The 24,045-nt window shown below is 37.7% G+C and overlaps 1 protein-coding gene and 1 pseudogene across 1 annotated transcript; one reads left to right on the top strand and one right to left on the bottom strand.

Annotated features, from left to right (window-relative positions):
* Positions 1-364: 364 nt before the first annotated feature.
* Positions 365-486, bottom strand: LOC129888071 (5S ribosomal RNA; annotated as a pseudogene).
* Positions 487-6,441: 5,955 nt separating this feature from the next.
* Positions 6,442-17,817, top strand: LOC129887430 (importin beta-like SAD2 homolog). The gene is made up of 21 exons (XM_055962529.1): positions 6,442-6,710; positions 6,861-7,033; positions 7,121-7,291; positions 7,698-7,808; positions 7,912-7,989; positions 8,846-9,042; positions 9,135-9,195; positions 9,519-9,593; positions 9,842-9,919; positions 10,041-10,103; positions 10,188-10,271; positions 10,354-10,508; positions 11,687-11,726; positions 11,812-11,955; positions 12,047-12,166; positions 12,244-12,459; positions 12,918-13,094; positions 13,894-14,578; positions 14,961-15,163; positions 16,091-16,226; positions 17,273-17,817. The coding sequence occupies exons 1-21, from the start codon at positions 6,572-6,574 to the stop codon at positions 17,425-17,427; spliced, it is 3,261 nt and encodes a 1,086-aa protein (XP_055818504.1). The 5' UTR covers positions 6,442-6,571; the 3' UTR covers positions 17,428-17,817.
* Positions 17,818-24,045: the final 6,228 nt, after the last annotated feature.

Genomic DNA, 24,045 nt, shown 5'->3' with positions numbered 1-24,045 from the left:
CCTTTCCTTAGAGTTGTTTGATATCGTTATAGCCTATCTGGCTCACATGGTAACTTCTAAGACGCTTTCAAGAACTTAGGAATCTTTCAAGAAACTTAAAAAGCTTAAGAATCTTTCACGAAACTCAAAAACCTCTCAAGATACAAAAGTCTTTCAAGGTACAAAAGTACGGAGTGTAACATCCTTCCCCTCTTTAGAACATTCATCCTCGAATGTGAACCAAAACCTTCCTCAAGATCTTATACAGACTATATGGAGAGTTTCTCTGTTCCATTGCAATAACATATACTTTTATCGAGCAATCAATATCAGAGTTCCAAAGGTTAGGATTACTTGTAGACGTAGGGAATAGGTACGGATACTTATGTTTCACTTCTTCTTTCACTTCCCGGGGGATCACCCATCCTAGTACTACTCTCGCCCAAGCACGTTTAACTTTGGAGTCCTGATGGGATCCGGTGCGTTAGTGTTGGTATGATCGCATCCATCCCTTAAGGTTTCCACCAATGGTTCCTCACATGGTCTCAGATACCGCAGCTTCTATCTATTTATTGCTGGCCTCGAGGTCCATCCATCCCTTATGGGATCTCATTTGAAGTTTAAGCATTCCCATTTATATATGATAGCGTCAGTTGATTTTCTCTTATGCTTGTATTTCTATTGTCCGCTTCCCCCCCCCCCCTTTTAGGGTGGACCCATGTCATCCTCTTGTTTATTTTCAACTATTCACGCGCAAATGATTCTATTCCAACACATTTGTCATACTCCCCCATGTCTACTCCTTCTGTTAGATCATCTAGACTTTAGGTTGCCCCTATAAGAAATCTTAGTACAATCATGGGGTGCTTAGAATTCTCGATAAATAGTACACACTCTAGTCCATGTACTGGTACTCTAGTCATAATACTAATGTAGTAATTTAGACGAAGCCACATTTCATTCATCCTAATTAGTATGTCACTAGTGTTTATAATCGTCTCCGATTCTCCATTCGGGGGCACTTATACTCTGATGACACGTGTTTCACATTTTGTTATCACCCTTTTTTTTTCAAAGGATACCACTTGTTTCTTTAATAATTTCACAATGCCTCAGTTGTTTTGAAATTTCAATTCCCTATCCTCGAGGGATCCCACTATTTTCCAAAGTGGAGGTACATACACAATACCCCTTTCTGCTTCATGAGTTTTCATTCTTATCGTGTACCCGATGCTAACTCCTACATACTTCCATGATGATCCTCATTATATTCACATTATATTCTGCTCATGGTCAATCCCGAAGGGTAATATTTCTTAACTTTTATTCACGATCCTTACTCTGGGCTAATTCCACCTGGTGGAGCAAACGTACTTACCCCCCTGTCTTAAGACATTCATATCCATCACCATTCTTCTCACCATATCAGTATTGACCTTTTAATTACCACCCATACCGCAATTAACTTATTTCCCAAAGTCAGTTGTACTCCTAGTTTAGTCGTATCTCATTGTTACCGTGGATACAATCTTTCAAGATATACTACACCTTATATCTCTTTCTCTTTTTATTTCCAAAAAATATTGGCAGAGTTTTCTCTATATTCCTTACTATCCCAAACCTGCACTCAAGAAATACCAATAATCCCTCATAGGGCCAACATATATATATTCATATCACAGCCACACAGGGCACCCAATATCAACAATAGTATAAAATGATGGACTTACCTCGTATGTCCAACTCGAATTGTACCCGTTACACTTTCCTGTCTACTTTTCCTTTCAATTTCTTAACTTTACATTTCAATCATATTTCAATCTTCTTACCTTATCCAGCATGCCTCTTTCACACCATTACTTACCTGTATATTGTGTAGCTTCCAATATCATCCACCACTTTCTTCTGTCGATGTCGTTCTTCAGCTATACCAAAGGTTAGTAAACAAAAAGAATTTCTTTTCCTATGGCTGAGCTCTATCGCACGATCTAAGACAAGAAAGAAAGATAACATCCTAAATGCTCTATAGCCTCCCGTTTATAGATGTGGTGCACAACACACTAATAAATAAGACTTTACTAGACACGGTCTGTAAACAATCCAAGGACGAACTGCTCTGATACCACTTCTGTCACGACCAAACCCCGTAGGCCATGACAGGTGCCCGAATTGGACACTCGCGTATGCTCCTGCTAACCATAAGTAAACCCGTCCCCTGTTTGAGTTATAATGTATCAACAAGCATGGTAACACACAAGCCGAAGTGGCTGTCGTAATATATAAGGACAACTGTACACACATACATATATAACCCACATATATGTCTACAGACCTCTAAGAGTAAGAACAGTAACATAAGGTGGGACAGGGCCCCCGATGTACCCGTGAACACACACACATATATATATATATACACACACACATAAATATATATATATATATATATATATATATATATATTGAGGGTTAGTACCCAAAATCTAGGCTCCAGCACAATGGAGCGCTTTTAAAATGCTAAACGGGACTCTTATGCTGGTGGATCCCCAAAGCATGTATCTGAACCTGCAGGCATGAAATGCCCCCCTCCCCCCCGTCAAAGAAAGGGGGTCAGTACGACATATGTACTGAGTATGTAAAGCATAACTGGAAGCATATCTGAAATAAAGAGAGTCAGGGGAATAAATACATTACTTAAGAAAACACTATGCCTGTACCTTGAGAATCATAAAAACAAGCATGCTCATATTATACAATATAGTTGGCTCTTTCCGGGGCTCGGTGAATCATATAACTGTAGGACTATCATAGGGCCCGATGCCAACATCCCTTATCACTTCACATCATCATATATATACATACGTACTCGGCCCTCTAGTGAGGAACTAGGTGAGTTGTTCATGTCATTATATTACCATGTTCTCACATAGCGTACTTGGCCCTTTATGGGACTCGATCGTACTCGGCCCTCTATGGGACTCGGTCATACCTAGCCCTTTATGGGACTCGGTCATACCTAGCCCTTTATAGGACTCGGTCATACCCGGCTCTTTATGGGACTCAGTCATATCCGGCCCTTTATAGGACTCGGTCGTCACAATCGTATCATCATATATCATACCCGACCCATTAGGGGACTCGGTGTCATAGGCAACCATACACAGGTGGATCATTATCTGAAACTTAATGAGGTAGTCATACAGAACTATTATTCGTGGATCAAGATAATAATCATCTCAAGTGCCCTTTGAGTACCACTAGGGCTACATTAAGCGAAGCCTCAGGAATTATAGACATATTTTAGGGTAATGTCAACCAACTTAAGGAAATCAGGGACATCTGTCATCACAGAGTCCTTAGGAATAGGGGCTTTACATCCCACCCCTAATCGACATATAGACGGTTCAGGGAAGCTGGCGCAACTACGATGAGAGTTTTCCCGCCAATGGGTGAATAGGAGATATATAGCGTATTCAGAGCTTAAGAATGGAATTACCTCAGCAATCGTATCATGTATCATCTATCTTTAAGACATGTCAAAAGAAAGAAAGGATAGGCTTTACCTATTTATCACTTCCCATCCCATAGGAGTTTGAGAGACAATAACTCAACTATTGTAGGAGTTCTAGTATTCAGAAGTGGATAAGAATCAGGAGGTATGCTCAAGGCTTTATGCATGGGATTATCCCCACTTGCGTACGCAAATATACACACTGCACTTCTATTAAGGATATGCCAAGAGGAAGGAAGGATAACTCTATTTACTCATGCCAAAGACATGCCAAGAGAAAGGAGATAGCTTTACATACTTATGCCAAAAACATGCCGAGAGAAGAAAAGGCTTCATACTTATGCCAAAGACATATCAAGAGAAAACTTCACATACTTACTACTCTCTATCATATAGAAGCCTTGATAGGCAATAACTCAACTAGTATAGAAATTCTACCATCGAGAAGTGAATAAGACTTATGAGTCATACTTGGGGTTCTATGAATGGAAGTACCCCCACATTTCGTGTATCAATCACTTAAGGCTAAGATATGCCAAAAGAAAAGAAGGATAGCTTCACATACCTGTTATGGGTTAATCGCATCCAGACTCGCTCCGCTACTCTTTTAACCTATTTAATACAAAAGTAATTCTAAGGTTAGTAACCTTCGACTTTCCAGCTTGTAATTCTACCACCAATTACCCATAGGAACCAATCCCTTATCTATTTCCTTAGACTAGTTCATTACTAGTTCCGAAGTTAGCGGAAATCAAGCAATATCTCCCCTATAACTTGTCCTATCCAAACTTCTGTTTTAACTTCCAAACCTTAGCAGCCACATTAACAATAATAACCAGCAGCTATACAACATTGAATTACGATAATATGATGCAATACAAGTTTCCAACAACTCGCCCAAAATCATGGTACCAAAATAGAGTTTTTAGTCTTTATTTTATAAAATCTTAACCACACCAAAACGGAGGGTTACATGGATACAACCAGCAGCCTATACAGTCATTTTTAACCATGTTCCAGCCCTGCAACACTACAAAACAATGCCCAACATAACACCACAATAACAATGACTCGAGCCAAACTTTAACCCATTAGAGTAGCATCAAATCAACCCCTACATGATCTACAACGTTCTTTGGTCGTAACATGTATATTTTCATGTTTCCAATACATATTTATACCTTCATAACATGTCCAAACCCTTACCCAAAATATGGGATAAGAGAACCACACCATACCTTAATGAACGGTTAATATGTTATGGCAGCCTTGTAGGCTTGCGTGCCCTTTTATGATATGATCAATGGTAACTCCTCAGGAGACAAATAAAAGAGGCTATATGTATATGGGAACGTTATGACCCAGTGGGGTTCTTATGTATAGTATCACATTGTTCCTAGTTCGACTTGCTACAGTTGATAGATATGTATACGGGGGTCCAGGTCGGACTTTAGTCACGGCCTACGGGGTTGGGTCGTGATAGGGTCATTACATTAACATTCAAGTAAGGAAGTTCATGCATTCGAGGTAGTATATATAAGGAATCACAAACATTCAAGGTAGTGTGTGTGTATATATATGTTACTTAGCAGTTAGCATAATTATTCATTTATATCCTTAATGTTCCTATTTCACACCAATTCGTTGCCATTTAATTGTTGCATGTTAATAGAGACGCACAAATATCTTACTTCCTTAGGATCACTCATGGGATTTTTTATTAAAGGGGACAAAAAAGTTTCAAAACTAAGAAAGAGTGACACAATTCTTTATTATTGAGTAGAAATGACAATTTTAAGATTAATGTTAATGACACTAATTTTAAAACCTTCAAATTTTATTATTTACGCAAAGATCCTCTCACTCCACCCCTCCTCCTCCTTTGCCGTCAACATCATTTCTACCCCTCCTATCGCCGCCACTGTCGCTCTCACCACCATCAACTCCTCTGCGACTACCGCTAACCCCTCTTCCTCTATCACCATCACCTCCTCCTCTACCACCACCTCTTCTTCCTTCTCCTCCTCTTTCACCATGGCCACAACAACCATCACCTCTCTTCTTGCACCATTATCACCAACCTTTTCCTCTGCCACAACCACTATCATATTCACTAGTTCCCCCTATGTACACCTTATTTTCTAAAAAAAAAAATTAAAAAATGTCTAAGTTAGTATAGCAACTATGCAGAAGTTGCTATAATAATTCAACAATTGTTGCAACAATTCAAATAATTGTTAACTTGTTGCAGAAAATCAAGCAACCTGTTGTAGTTGTTGTAGCAACTGTGATAGTTGTTGCAACAAAAACAACAACTATCGTAATTGCTGCAATAATTATCATAGTTGCTGCAATAACTATCGCAATTGCTGCAACAATAATTATAGTTGCTTGATGTTCTGCAGAATATTTTTTAACGACTTAATTTTTTTTGAAAATTTTAAAATCAAAACAATACAGTCCGTAAAAATAAAAACAAAAAAGATAAATAGAAAAAAATGTGATAACAAGAATGAACGGCGGCAGCGGCAACAGTAATGGTGGCGACAACAATAGAAACGACAAAAAAAGAAGAAGAGGATGGAGGAAAGGAGATAGAAGGAAAGAAAGAAGAAGATTGATGGAGCGAGAGAAAAAATCTAAAAAGAAGGGGAGAAAGAAAGAAAAAAAGCGTAAGATTGGTAGATAATAAAAAAATGGAGAAATTTTAAAATTTGAAAATGAAATAAGAGGAAAAATATTTTAAAATTTTTAAATTCTAATATGCATCCAAAGTATTTAATCATTGTCCATATTATATTTAATGACATTTGACTAAATCAATATCACTTTTTATTAATTCAAGATTTTTTTGTCACCTACTACTAAATTTTGTCATCACTCATCCTCTAATTACCCACATTATATTTGAAATTATCTATTATATATATGTAGGCGGAAGAAAAAAAATGACGCCGCGAATATCAACTTTCCCGCGCTTCCAACTATTTTAGCCAACTATTTGTTTCTTTTACAGCTCTCTGTGTAGTGTTTCTAGCTGCAGTCTTTGCTAGGGTTCTGCCGCTGCCCCACCACACATACGTTATGGAAATTCATCAAATTGCTCAGCTCCTCGATCAAACTCTGAGCCCCGACGGTGCTGTCATCAATGCCGCCACCGATGCTCTCGATCACCTCTCTACTCTCCCAAAATTTCCCTTCACTCTGCTTTCTATCGCCATAGGTACTCTGCATTTCGGATGTCTCTGTTTTCTAGTATTTACAGATTCATTATTCAACTGTCGCTTTGAAGGAGTATTTATCTGATTATGCTTTTGCATACTGCTAAGTTAAATTCTGTGCGATTCTTTATATTCGATCACCATTTGCATAGGAGGTGAGAACGGAGGTCAGAAAGTAGCTGCAGCCACATATCTCAAGAACTTTACTAGAAGAAACGTTGATTCTATTGATACAAATTCAGGAATCACCAAAGAGTTTAGAGATGCATTTGTGCGCGCTTTGCTTCAAGCAGAACCTACTACCCTTAAAATATTAGTTGAAGCTGTAAGTATTTTGCGCATAACTTTTTGTTCTTTTGCGTTTAATTAACAAGGATGTTTCTTAATTTTCTTTTGTTCTCTTTGTTTTCAGTTTCGCTCAATTATTGCTGTTGAGTTTGTGAAGAAGGATGCCTGGCCTGAGCTTGTGCCTGAGCTAAGGACCATCATTCAGCGCAGTGATCTGATTGATAAGAATCCGAATTCTGAATGGAAAACCATCAATGCTCTAACCATTCTTCACTCACTGATTAGACCCTTTCAGGTACTTTAATATGTGTCAGCTATATTCTGATGCCACCTATATAGATGACTTCCCCTCTATTGATATCTATTTACTCAAGTAATTTCAAATCTCATGCACCTTATGTTTCTTCTTTGTTGAATTGTATTTCTATTTTAGAACCTTGCTGACAGTCATGTTGTACTGAGCAATGCCACCCCCAGCTTGTTAATTGTTTGAAAATTAGCTTAAGCATTTGGCGGGTGACCAAGTAGGCTTCGGGTTGATCCATATGAAGATAGACCAACAGCATTCTATTATCTGGTTGAAATCAAAATTATTTTGACAGAATAACTAACTAAACCAAATTCCTCTTTTATTTCAAATCTGTTGTAAAAATCTCCTTGCTTAGGTTCTTGTAGTGATCTCATCTTATGTCTTGTGGCAGTACTTTTTGAATCCAAAACTTGTGAAGGAGCCAGTTCCACCACAGCTGGAACTTATTACAAGAGAGATCCTTGTACCCTTACTTGCTGTATTTCACCTCTGCACCAAAAAGGTTCACATAATTTCCTACCTTCCTCTTCCTCTATGTATTTCCATATTGGAACATATTACTTTAGAGTGTGTTGGAAGTGCTGACTCATCGTTGCATGAAACAGGTATCAGATGCCCAACATGCATCAGAAGTGCAGACAGAAACTATCCTTCTCATCATATGCAAGTGCATCTATTTTGCGGTGAGGATAAACTTACAACACATGATGTTTAATCCATGAAAGGTCAACTATCATTTGAGCTCTAGGTTCTGTTCTAATTTTTTTCTGTTAAGAAGTTGGCAGACAGCATATTGGATATATCAGATCCTAAAAACCTTCGGGATATAGAAAATAACAAAAATGATAGGAGGAAATTGCTTGATACAGTTATCAAGCATATCGAGGAGAGGAAGCTGGTTATTCGTGTAAAAGTAATTCTGCTGAAATGGGAACTAGGCATCAGTAAACGAGTTAAAGTGATTTGTTTACATGCTTTGCATGTGATCTTGAAGCCTTGAAACTTAGTGTATTTTTATATAGCTCTATGCACGCAAGATCTTTTGCTAGCCGAAAAAGGTGAATGATAAGCATGGATGTTAATCTATGCCAGGGCAATAGATCTTGTTTCATTCAAAACATTGGTTAATTGGTTTACCAAGGAACAGTCTCATTTGTCAATTAGAAACTAATCTAAGAATGAATCATTGGTAATTTGCCAGATCATTGATACAAAAAATATCCAAATACCAAATCTGACTTCTATATACTCCCCACAAACTAGATGAAGCTCGTGTCCTTTATTTAACCTCTTTTTGAAAAAGGAAACAACAGTTTACAACATACACCATCAAAGTGATCTGATGGTCAGATCATATATCAATGAACTATTTTCTTCTTTTTAAGACTATTCAAATTACTAGCAGGAATTCGTACACCAATATGTCCTTTTGTGTGTCCTAGAAATATTTATCTGGAAGCATCTTTCTTCCTCTATTAAGGTTTCTGTTGTGAATCTGCTTTCAGCAGTATTATAATCTTAAGTCCAACAATTTTATAGGTGAAATCTCACATGCCGTCTGCCTTGGCTCCTTTGCTTCCTTCTATTTGTCAAGATCTGATACGAATCCTGAATTCTTTAAGTTTTGATGGTGGCTTGACTTGCAAAGATGGATATTCGCTGCGGATGAAGACTGCAAAGCGAACTCTGCTGATTTTCTGTGCTTTAGTCCCCCGGCACCGGAAGTTTTCTGACAAGTATGCTGTCAAAAATGCATATTATTTGCTCCAAAATGAAAATATAGATATCCTAGTTTTCCCTCAAATTTCTTCTCATCTAACAATGACAGACTGATGCCTGATATGGTGAAATGCGTTTCAGAAATTGTCAAGCATAGCACAATCATAAATGTAAGTCTTACGAGTATTACTTGGTAGTTTTATGAATATGAACTTTCATATCAGGTGTTTCATAATCTTATTTCACTGGAATGCCTAGTAAATAGATTTTTTAATTCAGCATGCCACCGTCGGATTCTCCGTTCTTTAGCTACACTAAAGTTGTGTCGTATAAGTAAGAATTTCTGCTTAATCTCAATATCTGTTTTCTGTCAAGATTGTCATGACTTTTATGCTGTTTCTCGTAAGTGCTGTTCCCACACACTATTCTCATCTTTCTTCCTGCGATCATTTTTTTTATCTTCTCTCTTCATCTACTTATTCTTTCGTTGCAGAAATTGGATCCGCTGTCAGAAAGGATTGTGTCATCAGCCTTTGATGTTATTTCTCATGTTTTAGAGACAGGTCCGGTAAGTTTGTTCAGTTGTCTTCATGGTCAAAAGTTTCTCTTTTGCTTGACTATTTCGTTGCAGCTCGAGCAGGCGATGCCGTTTTATTTTCATGCTTGTTCTTTCGCCTTCCTTGCTTCTTTCTCTTTTTAGGCATTTCTGCTAATTCCATGTTTTCTCCTCTCTCGGGAAGGACTTTTATGGTTAGTGCCTGCTACTGTTCAAATTTCCAAGCTAAAGTATATTATCATCATCATCATCTGAAACAGGGATGGCGACTGGTTTCACCCCACTTTTCTTCCTTGCTGAAATCTGCAATCTTCCCAGCTCTTGTGAAGAATAAGAAGGTCAGCTATTCCACGAAGTTGCCTTCCAGAGACCTCTCTGCCTATGTACATGAGTTTCTTTATTTTGTTGTCACATACTCTTCTGAAGTTCTGATTAAAGGCTTAAATGTCTGCTAAGTAGGACACAATAGAGTGGGAAGAAGATCCAGATGAGTACATAAGGAAAAATCTTCCGTCTGACCTTGTATGTTCAAATCTTTGATCTTCCTTATAAGTTGTGTACTCTTAAACATTCTCAGGGTATTGCCTGATCTTTATGATACTGCAGGAAGAAATTTCTGGATTGAGAGATGACTTGTTTACAGCAAGGAAAAGTGCTTTAAACTTGCTTGGTGTTATTTCATTATTTAAGGTTGGTTTCTATAATTTATATTGCTCTAGCTTCTTCTATTAACATTCACATAATTATCTGCAATTTATTCTTGGACCTCTAGGGACCTCCAGTCAAGACTTCTACAGTTTCATCAAAGCGTAAGAAAGGAGAAAAGTATAAAAGAAAAGGTTACAGCACTATGGGAGAGTTGTTGGTGCTTCCGTTCTTGTCAAAGTTTCCTGTTCCCACTGATAACAGAGAAAACACAGTAAATGAGTGAGTTAAAAACAAAATTATGATATCAACTCCTTTAACTTTGTAATTTATGGTCTTATATCACTGTACTTCAGCAAGTTCTCCAACATTTAAAATTCAATAGGATTATGGTTGATGCTATTTAATTATTTATTTATTTATTTATTTATATTACTTTAAAGCATGAAGGTCATTAAAATGTTGATTGAACTTTTTATCCTTCATTAAATGGCTCTACAATAGACAAAATTGTCATTTGCTATTTTCCTTAAATAATTGTCATTTAATTATCATCCTAATATTTGGGATTTTGAAATTAATCAAAGAATAGTTATGAAATCTTTACTTATTTGTAGTAGGTAAGAACTCCTAATATTTAATACTTTAAAATTGATCAAAATTTTGCTTCTTAAATCTCTAATTTGAACTATATTAAAAGTCCTTACATTTAAGACTTAAAATCAATATTTTTACCTTACATAAATCTTTGGAAAAATTACCTAAATACACAACTTATTTGACCATATTCTCTAACATTCCCTACCATTTGAAAAAATTACAAAAATCCCTACTCTCTTCTATTCTCTGATACATCACTTTACGCGATGTATTGGTCGGATACATCACTTTACATGATGTATTAGGATGTCCGATACATCACTTTATGCGATGTATCGGTCGGATATGTCACTTTACGTGATGTATGAACGCACGTGATGTATCTGAATTTCACCAAATTTAAGGGTTATTTGGAAAAGAGTATGGATAAGATGTAATTAGCTTTTAACATTATGAGATTTATGTAATCCCTATTAAATCTTTACTTAAATTATGGTAAATAAAATAAGTAAATAATTTTTTTTTTAAAATTAAAGAAAGAGGTTCACGTTTAGTTAAATAACTTTTTAACCTTCCTATATGAAATTCTTATCATTTAGACATATATAACATTTATTTCAACATGAATTGCTATTTTTTAATAATTTTGTTATTCTTGTATATAGTTTTGCTGATTCTTTGAACTCTAAGTTGGCATAAGACATAGAGTGCTCATTCTAATGTCATGCCGTTAACTAAATTATCCTACTTTGTTTTTCCATTTATCCAGACCTTTCTATTTCTTTTTTCCGACCTTCCTTGATCATGCTTGCATCATGTGTATGAGATTTACTTTCATTTCCTTGTCTAAACTTTGACAGATATTATGGAGTCCTGATGGCCTATAGCAGCCTTTTAGATGTAAGGAGAGATCATTATTTCAAATATTATTTTCTTAATATAAAAATTGAGTACTTTTATTACTTATGTGGCATTATATTCTCAGTTTCTAACAGAGCAGAATCCTGGATTTACGGAAACTCTAGTTAGGAATCGGGTGCTACCACTATATGAAACACCAACTCCTCAACCATATCTAATTGCGACTGCAAATTGGGTCCTAGGAGAGCTTGCTTCATGTCTTTCTGAAGTGAGATAATTGTCTTGATGATACTTTTTAACATTTTTCTTTGCTATTATGCATTTTGTGGAGTAAGTTCCTTTTTCTCTTTCCATAACAGGGTATGAGTGCTGATATTTATTCTTCATTAGTGAAAGCGTTAACAATGGAAGATATAGGGGGTGTTTCTTGTTATCCTCTGCGGGTGACAGCTGCTGCTGCCATTGCCCAACTCGTTGAAGTAAGTGGTATGGCTAACCTATTTTATGGACCTGAAGTATGATAGTCTAAATAATGCTTAACCTTTTGGTACTGCAGAATGAGTACATGCCACCTGAGTTGTTACCACTTCTTCAGGTGGTTTGTTATAGGATTAGTGATGAGGAAGAAGATAGCTCCATTTACTTTCAGCTTCTAAGTACTATGGTCGAGGCTGCAACAGAAAAACTTTCACCTCATATTCCAGAAATTGTTTGTCTGTTGGTTAAAGAAACTTCAAAGAACTTGCCTTTAGATCTGGAGCCATGGCCTCGGGTATTCTCTTATGTATCTGGCATATTTATATTTTTTTCTTTAGCAAATCGTTTGATGATCCTAATTATCATTTTGGTAACTAGCATGAAAATTAGAACATTTTTTGTGCACATTTCATGGAAATATGTTGTTCACTATTCATTGTTTATAGTTTAAATGGAGGTTATATAGGTTGGATTGCTTGATCTTTAGTTCAATGAAACCTCATCTTTCCCTGTCCTGTTGATATCATGTCACATGGTCAGGGATTCCTGAGTCATTACTTTGATAGGAATAAGACTAAACTGTACGATTCCTTCTTGTAACTGAAGTACCTTGAGACAAAATCTTAGATCACCTTTTATGTTCTAGATTAACCCTCGCTCTTCACCCAAATCTGAAATTTAGAAAAATGAACTCATCCACATGTATAATTGAAGGCATATTGAGATCTGAAATTACTGACTTTTGTCTGATAGATGGTGGAACAGTGCTTTGCAACATTAGCAGTGATGGCTCAGTGTTGGGAAAACTCGGCATCTGAAGAAAATGACCAGGATGATTCTAGTCAATTGTGGCTTTCTGGTCAGGCCACCATGATGAGAGCATTTTCAGATCTCCTACAGCATGCATGGCTAAGATCTGCTCCACTGATGGTTAGTCTTGAGTTATGTATCAAAATTTATTTTAGAGTAAACGGCTAGATCGCAACACAAGCATGTATGCATATGTATTCCATTATTTACTTTTTTTATCAATGAGTACACTCAGTATACCAGTAAAATATTTCCTTTGTATGCCTGCATGCTTGAAGCCTGTTCAAGCTCATTTGTCTATATTGAAGATGCAATCACCTTAGTTGTGGATGCAGCTTAACTCTAGTGTTTATACTGCAATAGATGTTTGTTTTGTGTTCTGAATTCCATACCAAGATTAAATAGATCAAGTCTTTTAGCTTCTCATGCATAACCCAAAGCTGTTCATTTATTGATGGAAGCTCGGGACGGAGTTGTATGAGGCAGAAGACTCACGTACGGTTCTCTGGGAAGGGAGTTGCTACCTACTGGATCTTCGATCTCGCACACAAAGAAACTCAAGATACTTGAGATCGTTCTCTTTGAATAAGATGTCCATTTCGGCGTTGGTTCCGGTAGATATCTTACAGCTAGTCTCTCTTTTCCTATCCAGTTCCTCCACCAACAAGAACCCCAGTTAGATTCAACTCGTACTTAACTGGTCACTGTCAACATTCCTATTCGTATTGCCTTTGTATTGGGCACCGGAGTGTACTGATCATCCTATATATACTATCTCTTCTAAAGATTAAGAAAATACAGGTCTCCGTTCCATAGATTCAACTTGGGATAACAGAGTGATAATATGATTTTAATATATCTTTTGTTTTTGATATACTCAATTCTCTTGTTTTCTCCTCATATATTTTCCAATTATCAGGAACATGATGTTGCCTTCTCAGTGCCCCCTTCGTCATGTCTCGATGACTGCTCCACATTGCTTGGTTTCATTTTGCAAGGAATTACCCAAACTGACGATCTTTTGAGGCTAAAAGTGTCAGAGCTGATGCTGGTCTGGTCATATCTCATAGCTGACTGGCATGCATGGGAGGAGATGGAGGATTTATCAATTTTTAACTGTATCAAGAAAGCAGTTAGCCTAGACAGGAAATTTGCTGTGAAGAACTTTCTTGCGGGGAAGCTGTTGTTGCCTCCTGCTCCACCTGTTCCTCAAAAATCCATCCTTGAAGGGATTGGTGCATTCATTACCGAAGCTTTCTCACAATATACATCTGCAGTATGGAGGGCATCCTCTTGTGTCCACATTCTGTTACACAATCCCAGTTACTTACCTGAAGGAGAAGGTGTCAAGCAATGTTTGGTGATCTCCTTGTGTCAGGCAGCATTTTCTCGTTTTAGAGAGATTAGAAACAAACCTGTCCCACTATGGAATCCCGTGTTGCTTGCAATAGTGTCGTGCTATTTGTGTTTCCCTGATATTGTAGAGAAGATTATAGATGGCATTGAACATGAGGGCTTTACAAGCTTTCTATCCTCTTTGGCAATTATCTCAACAAGCAAATATGAGCATAGTTTGTCATCAGAGTCTGAGATCAAGTTGGTAGGTTAGTATTCTATGTCTTTTTCCCCAACTACTTCTTAAGATTTCTAGTGCAATTAGGAACTTCCCCACTTGACTTTCTCTCATGGGGCAAGGGATATTTTGGTGATGCCATGGCTGCTTTACATTAGTCCTTTTTGTTTGTTCTGGAAAATGCTATTGTTGTTATCTAGATCCGTTTATCTGTCCACAACTACTATGCATGTTGTTAGATTGCAAGCTAATACTAATTTTTATTATACCTTGTGGTTAACTATCGTGTTTTTCCTTGCTTTGCCTTTTAAGTATTCAATTTTCCTGCTCTTATTGGGTGTAAAGAACTTTCTCCTAAGAATCTCATTGCACCGTCTCCTTATGTCGGTTTTTTTCTATTATAATTTTACCAGTGATGGCACTGGCACAATCTCTTGACAAGCTGATAGGACGGCAAAATGAAGGGAGTTTGTTGCTATATGATTGCGTTGCATCACTGATGGAAGCATTTCTGAAGTTTAAAGAACTGGAAGAAGAAGAAGAAGAGGAGGAAGATGAAGATGAAAGTGAAGATCAGGGTTCTGGTGATGAGGAAACTGAAGATGATGATGACGAGGTTAGGTCACCAAACTAATTTTGTCTTGTTTAATTATCTTTAGCTACCCCCTCCCCCACCCACACATTTTTTTATTGTCAGGTAGACATTGTTTACATGGTAATCATGTTCGTATGACCTACTTTTCGTTATGGTCAAAGTGTGTTCTATTTGTAGAACAGATGTTATACTCCGTTTTTTGGGTTAATGAAATAATAGTGACTAATGAGTCTTTACAGTCGGGATAATTCCTTTGCCTGCTGACATGAGCTTTATCTCATTAGCTAATTATGTCTCTTAACTTAATAGTGGTCCTTCCATGTAAGTTGAAATTTTCACACATTTCACCAGCTTTCTTGATGGAAACACATTTTTCTTTTCATAAAAGAACACATTGTGACTTGAAAACAATGATTATCAGAGCCTGTTTCTTTTTTCATAATCACCCTCTCTAGTTAAAATAGTCAATTTTCATATATAATTATTACAGGAAATTTCTCAAAAACAAATATAATATCACAGGAAATTGGCAATGACGCCTGCCATATTGTTGTCATTTTGCATCATTTTTTTTGCCCCTCCCTAGGAGCTCCCACCTTTTGCTCCCTTGATGACTCAAACTCACAACCTTGGGGTTGGAAGTGGGGGGGGGGGGTGCTTTCCATCCGAGAAACTCCTTCTTGTCCTTTTTGCATCATTGTCCATGGTTTCTGTTTGTTGGCTCCATCGTACATGCATGAAATGCTTGTTGTGGAAGGGACAGACGGCATATGCTATACATTCATCATATATTCCTTTTTCCTGATAAGTAAAATGGAGATGTGGAAAACAAACCCCGAATCTCCCGTTTGCAAAGTGACTATACATTCATCATGTATTTATACATTTCATAATACCTTTGGAATAGGTAATGAAAGTTGACTGTCATTGTTCTTAATTCAATGCTAGGACTCTGAAGATGATGAACGAGAAGAAACTGAAGAAGAGTTCTTGGAGAGGTGTGCCAAGACAGCCGCAGAAATGGAAAATGGAACCATTGTGGAAGAAGGAGACGCGGAGGATCAAGAGCTAGAAATTGAACTGGGTAAGCCTGCCAATGCTCTCATTTTTCAAAATACCACAAGGATGTAAGACATTTGAACATTTGATGTGCAGGGTGGAAAATATTACTTCTTTGAACTGTTTATAGAAGTAAAGAAATTGATCTCTTCTAGCTGTTTTAAAGAAGAAATCACTCAAACCGTTCATTTCTTTAACTCATTAAAAGCAACAACATCATTTTGCTTACTTTGTAATCATAATGATTTTATCTTGGGATGAGATGATCTGCTTGTCAAAGTTTGCAATCTTAAATTGCCTAGATGTAGCAAACAGACTTAGATTTCATGTTGACAGTATCTTCTGTGGGTTGTCACATTTAAACAACTATTTCTACTTCAGCAGCGATGTCTTTTCTCTCAAGTTTCAATCAATGAAGTATACCTCAATCTCATGTTGGAGTTGGCTTATGGCTACATGCATCATTTATATCAATTCAGCTCAGAACATCTTACTTCATCTAAAGAAAAAAGTCCATTCAGCTCAGATATCACGATTAAATCAGGATATCCTAGTTGCCCTTGCTTAATTCCGAAGCGAGCGAGTTCCCTATTCAGTATCTCGGCCATCTTATCTGCAAGGGCGGCATCCTTCGTTTCTGGTTTTCATGTCTTTCATTCTGAATTGCCTCTTTTGACTCGTGCATGCTTGCGTTTAGATAGGTTAGATACTTCTTATATTAGGAGGCAAAGGATTGGTATAACAAGACTAATGGGTTGACCCATCAGTCTCAGGAGCGACAAAGGGCACCGGGTATTAGGGAAATGAGTTGTCCCTATTCCTCCGCACCCACCCCCGCTTCTTTCTCTCCTCGTACAGTCTTGGCTCTAGTAAAGAGAAAGAATCTCTCCCTACCCTACTGCGGGAAAAAAACTTTCTATCCCACCGTGCTACAAAAGAAACTTATCTAAGCACTAAAAGCAATTTGCATCTTCTTTTACTGTCTTTGTGTTTAATATCTTCAATATTGATGTTCATTTTCAAAGATTTGTATAGCTTCCCCGCCCTCATATTTATTCAAAATTACTTCAGGTTGTTTAGAAGATGTGGATCTGGAGAACACTATGCTTTTGGTAATTGAAAGATATCACCAAGTGCTTTTACGGCTACAGTTGCCACCAGAACTGATTTCGAGTTTCTTGGAAGCCTTTCCTGAATGTAAATTGTACTTCCAACAACCTATATAGGATGTGATACATGCTGCTTTTGACGTTCTTATTTTTTTAAAAACTCTGGTTGCTGTAGTTCTGTTGTCCAGTGTGCTGTTGGTGGCTGATTATTTTGTTTATTCTTGTAATATTTGCCTTGCTGTTGTGCTGGTGCAAGTCCTGTGTTCCATCATACTGTTCTCCTTTTCATCAGGCGTCTTTGTTATGAGATTCCTCCAGTTGGTCGAAAAGAAAAGATTCAGATGGTTAACGGTGGAGGAGAGGTAAAATTGTTGAAAGTTCAGTATCTCCTGAACATGTATCCATTTGTTCGAATTAGTAGTTTTTTGTGTTTTTTTATACTACAAAGACAATTCTTCCCCTTGAAACAAATTCTACGGGAAATATCTTGTTTGATTGAGAAACTTATTTACTTATGTCATTTTATTTTAGTGCAAAATCCCCCTTGTCTTTCAAAGAAATTCAACTTTTACACTGATTCCCAACGCAATTCAATTCTAGCTAATAAAATCATTGACATGCAAGCTGATCTTTGTAAACTTCCACTAATTGTACAGCCGTCGACCATCAAAATCAGGCCGGTGTTTTCCAGTATGTATAAAGTGGCATATTAATTGTTAGAAAATTGTTTGTTTTGTCATATGCATATATAAAGCACAAATCCTTTCAAGCATCTATATTTCATGGAGAACTACTCTTGATGGTATTCTTTTCTAGTTATGACACCAAAGGGTTAAATAAAGGAGGGAGTGTAAATATTGTAAGGAAGCTTTAAGACATAAAACTCTAATCATGCTGTTTCTAATGCCTCCCAAAAGACCACGACAAATTATGTAGAAGCAGTAGAACAATAGCATAAGAATTGGATGAAAGTACTTGATCAAATAATTAGGAATGACTTGTTCATTGGAGTTGATTGAAGCTTCTAGTTGTGCAAGTCATTAATGCTGGATTAATAGTAGAGAGAAAACTATTTAGTTTGGACTTTCAGAACAAAAATTCTATCAATTTTAGTCTGTTCATAATAGGCCAATTTACATGAATAATGTATTATGGAAAAATTATCCTTTTACACATATTCTAATACCATATTTACTTGTATTCCCTATTGTGCAAAAAAATATCCAAAATTCCTCTTTTTCCTTTAACCCTCTCTCCCTCACTGATACATCACTCTTCCTCCCTAAATCCTCGCTCTAATTCGCTCCTCTTCATCAGATTTTGAATTTATGAGTAAATCTATTACTCAATTTCAAGGTTCTAACTAAGGTATATTTAAGTTTTTCCTTATCTGGAATCTCACTTCATCCTCATTCATTCTGATTTCTCCTAAAATTTGTATCGTTTGATTTCTTCTGTAAATCTTTGAAAAATCTTCTAAAATTGGTATCCTTTGCTTTCTTCTGTAAATCTTTCTATTTTTTTAACTCATATCTTCAATGACATATATGGAATCCGTTCATGGTCTCAAACAGTTGAATAAAAATCAAGAAATTCTTGTTTCACCTGGTTCTAATTCATCTTGGAAAGGTTACAACGATGTTAGATCCAAACATCGTAATGATCCAGCAGTGATGGATAAGCTACGTGAGAAATTAAAGTCGAAAGCTCCAGTTAAAAATGCACCCAAAGAACTAGATAACAAGATTAAAGGGGTTACAACACACCCTAATCTCCCAAAGGTATGGTTCAATTAATTATTATTTTTTATGAAGGTTTTTTGATTCTGATACATATTGTTTATGTATCAGATTATCATGTATCAAGCGTTAACGCTTCTGATACATAGTATTTTTTTTAAATGTCATTTTTTTTGGAGATTTACTACTTCTGATACATCGTGTTTAAGTGTAAGTTTCTATTGTATCAAGTTTTAATGATTCTGATACATCTACATTTATGTATCAGATTATAATTTATAAAGCCTTACTGCTTCTGATACATCTTCTGTATGTATCAGATTCTCATGTATAAAATATTTTAATGCGTTTGATACATCGTATTTATGTATAAAGTTCAAGTTGTATTTAACTATTTTTCATGTCAATGCAGGGAATGAGGTAAACTTTTATCATAGTATTGTGATTAAAGTAATTTTGAGAATCCTTGGACGGAACTTTTACTGTCGCCTCTTCTCCGGCGGGTTTTTCGGCGCCGGCGCTACCGCTAGGACCAGTACTATTCAAATCCAGAGTTTTTGACATTATGCTTAAACCCTACCGGAAAAACTCGAGAAGAAAGCTGGATTTTCTCTTATCTCAGATCTCAAAATTTCCCTCGACACTCTCAATTCATCCATAGGAAATATTTGGTGGCTTTCTCTGTTGTGTTGTTTTGCAGTCAAGAAGCCGACTTTTTATTTTGATCTATTAGATTTTCTTAGTGGGTTTTGGCTGTTTATATGCTAGGAGAAGTTTGATCTTTGAATCTTGAGAGGTGCTACTTGTAAATTAGTTAAATTTGGAGCTCCGGCGAAGCTCCAATTTTTTCGGCGATTTTTTTTCTTCAGGTGTACAGATCTGTATTCCCGGTGACGAACAATCGCTGCAACTCAACTCAGTACACCAACGTGAACAGTACTCCGATGTGAGCAGTATTTTTCGGCGGCAACCAGGTTTATTTCTATCGGAGTTGGTACCTCCGGTTTTTATATCTTTATATATCTATCCTTTGTTCATATATTTGTAGTTACATTTTGCCGATTTTAAACCCCCAAATAATTTATTAGTTCATACGCGTTTTCGTGGCTTTGGATAGTGATGGTAGACTAGGGTCATGTTCTCGCTCATGGACGGGGATGAGGGTAAGGAGGGGTAAGTGGGTTAAAGGAGCGTCTAGACTGAGAATAGATTCTTGGAACATTGGGACGTTAACGGGTAAATCCATAGAACTAGTTAAGATTCTAAAGAAGAGGAAGATTAATATAGCCTGTGTCCAGGAGACAAAATGGGTAGGCTCTAAAGCTAAGGAGGTAGATGGGTATAAGCTTTGGTTTTCTGGTAAATCGAAGTATAGGAATGGGGTAGGCATTTTAATAGACAGTGATTTAAGGGATCACGTGGTGGAGGTTAGGAGAGTCAATGATAGGATGATGTCGATTAAAATGATCATTGAAGGGATCACGTTGAACGTTATTAGTGCTTATGCGCCGCAAGTGGGCTTACGCAAGGAGGATAAGAGGCGCTTTTGAGAGGAGTTGGACGAGTTAGTGAGAGGCGTACCACCTACTGAGAAGCTTGTTTTGGGAAGGTATTTCAATGGGCATATCGGGTCTATTTCGGGAGGGTATGATGATGTGCATGGGGGCTTTGGATTTGGGGACAGAAATGGAAGAGGAATCTCACTTTTGGATTTCGCAAGAGCTTTCGAGTTGGTGATAGCCAACTCGAGTTTCCCAAAAAAGGAGGACCACTTGGTAACCTTCCGTAGTTCAGTGGCTAAAACTCAGATAGATTTTTTACTCCTTAGAAAGGATGATAAAGGTTTGTGCAAAGACTGTAAGGTCATCCCTATCGACAACCTTACAACCCGACATAAGCTCTTAGTGATGGATTTAGGGATCAAGATGACGAGGACGAGGAGGGTCGGGGAAGAACGACCTAGGATCAGATGGGGGAGTTTGACAACGGTTAGTGCCCTAGAGATGGGAGAGAAATTGAAGGATATGGAGGCCTGGAATAGTAGTGGGAATGCGAACAGTATGTGGGATAGGACAACTAGTTGTATTAGGGCTGTAGCAAGGGAAGTGCTAGGAGTCTCAACAGGTAGTCGTAGTCGGCATCGAGGGGACTGGTGGTGGAATGGAGAAGTGCAAGGGAAAGTGGAAGCAAAGAAGGTGGCGTATGCTAAGTTGATGGAGAGCAAGGATGAGGTGGAGAAGTGGACGAATGGAGAACTGTATAAGATAGCGAGGAAGGAGGCGAAGTCGGCGGTTGCAACGGCAAAAACGACAGCTTTTGAACGCCTTTATGCTGAACTGGAAGAGAAAGACGGAGACAGGAAATTATTCAGGCTAGCCAGGGCCCGAGAGATAAGGGCATGCGATGTGGATCAAGTGAAGTGCATTAAAGATGAGCACGGAAAAGTATTGGTAGAAGAGACCCTTATCAAACAAAGATGACAGTCATACTTTCATAAACTTTTGAATGACAAAGGGGACAGAAAAATTGTGTTGGAAGATTTGGAACATACAGGAAGGAGTCACAATTTTAGGGGTTGTAGGAGTATTACGGTCGATGAGGTTAAAGATGTTGTTCGTAGGATGCGCTGGGGAAGAGCGACCAGACCTGATGAGATCCTTGGAGAATTTTGGAAGAGTGCGGGCTCGGTAGGTTTGGAATGGCTGACTAGGTTATTTAATGTCTTTTTTATGATGGTAACGATGCCCGTAGAATGGAGTTCGAGCATCATGATCCCTCTATACAAAAACAAGGGGGATAGCCAGAGCTGCGAAAACTATAGAGGCATCAAGCTTCTAAGCCATACTATGAAAGTGTGGGAAAGAGTGGTGGAGATGAGGGTGAGGAGAGGCGTGTCTATTTCAGAGAACCAGTTTAGATTTATGCCGGGACGCTCAACTATAGAAGCCATCCACCTTATGAGGAGACTAATGAAGCAATATAGGGAGAGGAAGAGAGACTTACATATGGTATTCATCGACTTAGAAAAGGCTTATGATAAAGTCCCACGAGATATACTATGGAGATATTTGGAGGCTAAAGGTGTATCTGTAGCGTACATAAGGGTGATCAAAGACATGTACGAGGGTGCCAAAACCATGGTAAGGATAGTAGGAGGGGACTCCGAACACTTTCCAGTTGTGATGGGGTTGTATCAAGGATCAGCACTTAGTCCGTTCCTATTTGCCTTGGTGATGGATGGATTGATGCGACAAATTCAAGGTGAGGTGCCATGGTGTATGCTTTTTGCGGATGACATAGTTCTCATCGATGAGACTCGTAGCGGAGTTAATGCTAAGCTGGAAGATTGGAGACGCACATTGGAGTCTAAAGGGTTTAAGCTGAGTAGGACCAAGACAGAATACCTAGAGTGCAACTTCAGTGAGACACCTCAAGAGGTTGGCGCGAAAGTTAGGCTCGGAGACCAAGCCATCCAAAAGAAAAGTAGTTTTAAGTACCTTGGTTCTATCATGCAAGGCAGCGGAGAGATCGACGAGGATGTCACACATCGTATTGGGGCAGGATGGATGAAATGGAGGCTCGCCTCCGGTGTGTTATGTGATAAGAAGGTGCCATCACAACTTAAGAGCAAGTTCTACAAAGTGTTGGTTAGACCAGTTAATTATATGGGGCGGAGTGTTGGCCAGTTAAGGTCTCCTATGTGCAAAAGATGAAAGTTGCCGAGATGACAATGTTGATATGGATGTGTGGGCATACCAGGAGCGACAGAATTAGAAATAAGGCTATTCGAGACAAGGTAGGAGTGGCCTCGGTGGAAGACAAGATGCGGGAAACACGATTGAGATGGTTTGGACATGTGAAGAGGAGAGTCTTAGATGCACCAGTGCGGAGATGTGAGAGGTTGGCCATGTATGGTTTCAGAAGAGGTAGGGGTAGGCCAAAAAAATATTGGGGAGAGGTGATCAGACAAGACATGGCGCATTTACGACTTACTGAGGACATGACCTTAGATAAGAGGGTGTGGAGGACACACACTAGGGTAGAAGGCTAGTATATAGTGGCTTTATTCCCCCTTACTGAGGACATACCTAACTAATGTATCAAATAACTATGTATCAAGTACTTATCATTGTAAAAATAACTGTCGTGTACCTTCATTCTCGAACACTTGATCGTGTTTGATACTAAGATATCTTCAAACTTCCTACCCAAAGTATGTTTTTTATAAGATGCTATTTCCCTATTTTTACAGTTCCAAGCACCAAATAACAATTTCGTTTACTCCAAAAAGTCAATTATAGGCAGCTCTCGTGCTTCAACAAGACATCCATTGATACATTCTGCGATGTTAGAAGTCATCATTCTACTCCTGTTGACAGTGGCATGAATCCTTGACCACTTTTCATATCCTGCATTTTTTAAATATTGTAAGGAAGCGTTGATCGATTCTTTCAACTTTGACCATTAATTTATCGACTTCATCTTTTTGGTATGCCTTGGCCATCGAATAAAAAAGGTCACTCAGTACAACTTTGCTCCTTCTATATTTAGTACACACATTTTTCCATATATGCCATATGCATGCAAAATGAGGGACATTGGGAATACCATGCTTACACTCTTGATTATGCTTTCGTTCCTATCTGATACAACACACATATTGTCCCTCTCACCAAATACATTTTTAAAATTCTGAAAAAACCATGTCCATGATGCATCATTTTCTGTATCAACAACACCATACGCCAATGGCAATATGCAACCTAAAAATCAATAATAGCGATATAATAGTTATTAGAATTCATCATATTCACAACAAATGTGACAAATGAAATGACACACTGTTATTCAATAAGCAACAATATCAAAAAGTAATACCTGCCCCATCAAGTGTGCTAGCTGATACAAACTTCCTTTATAAGGTCCATCAAGATGCGCACCATCAATAATAACTATTGGTCGACAAAACTGAAACCCCCTTATCAAGGGCCTTAAC

This window comes from Solanum dulcamara, chromosome 4 (genome assembly GCF_947179165.1).
Source record: "Solanum dulcamara chromosome 4, daSolDulc1.2, whole genome shotgun sequence".
Classification (NCBI taxonomy): Eukaryota; Viridiplantae; Streptophyta; class Magnoliopsida; order Solanales; family Solanaceae; genus Solanum; species Solanum dulcamara.
Note: the sequence above shows the minus strand (reverse complement) of the source record. Positions and strands in the feature narration are given on the sequence as shown.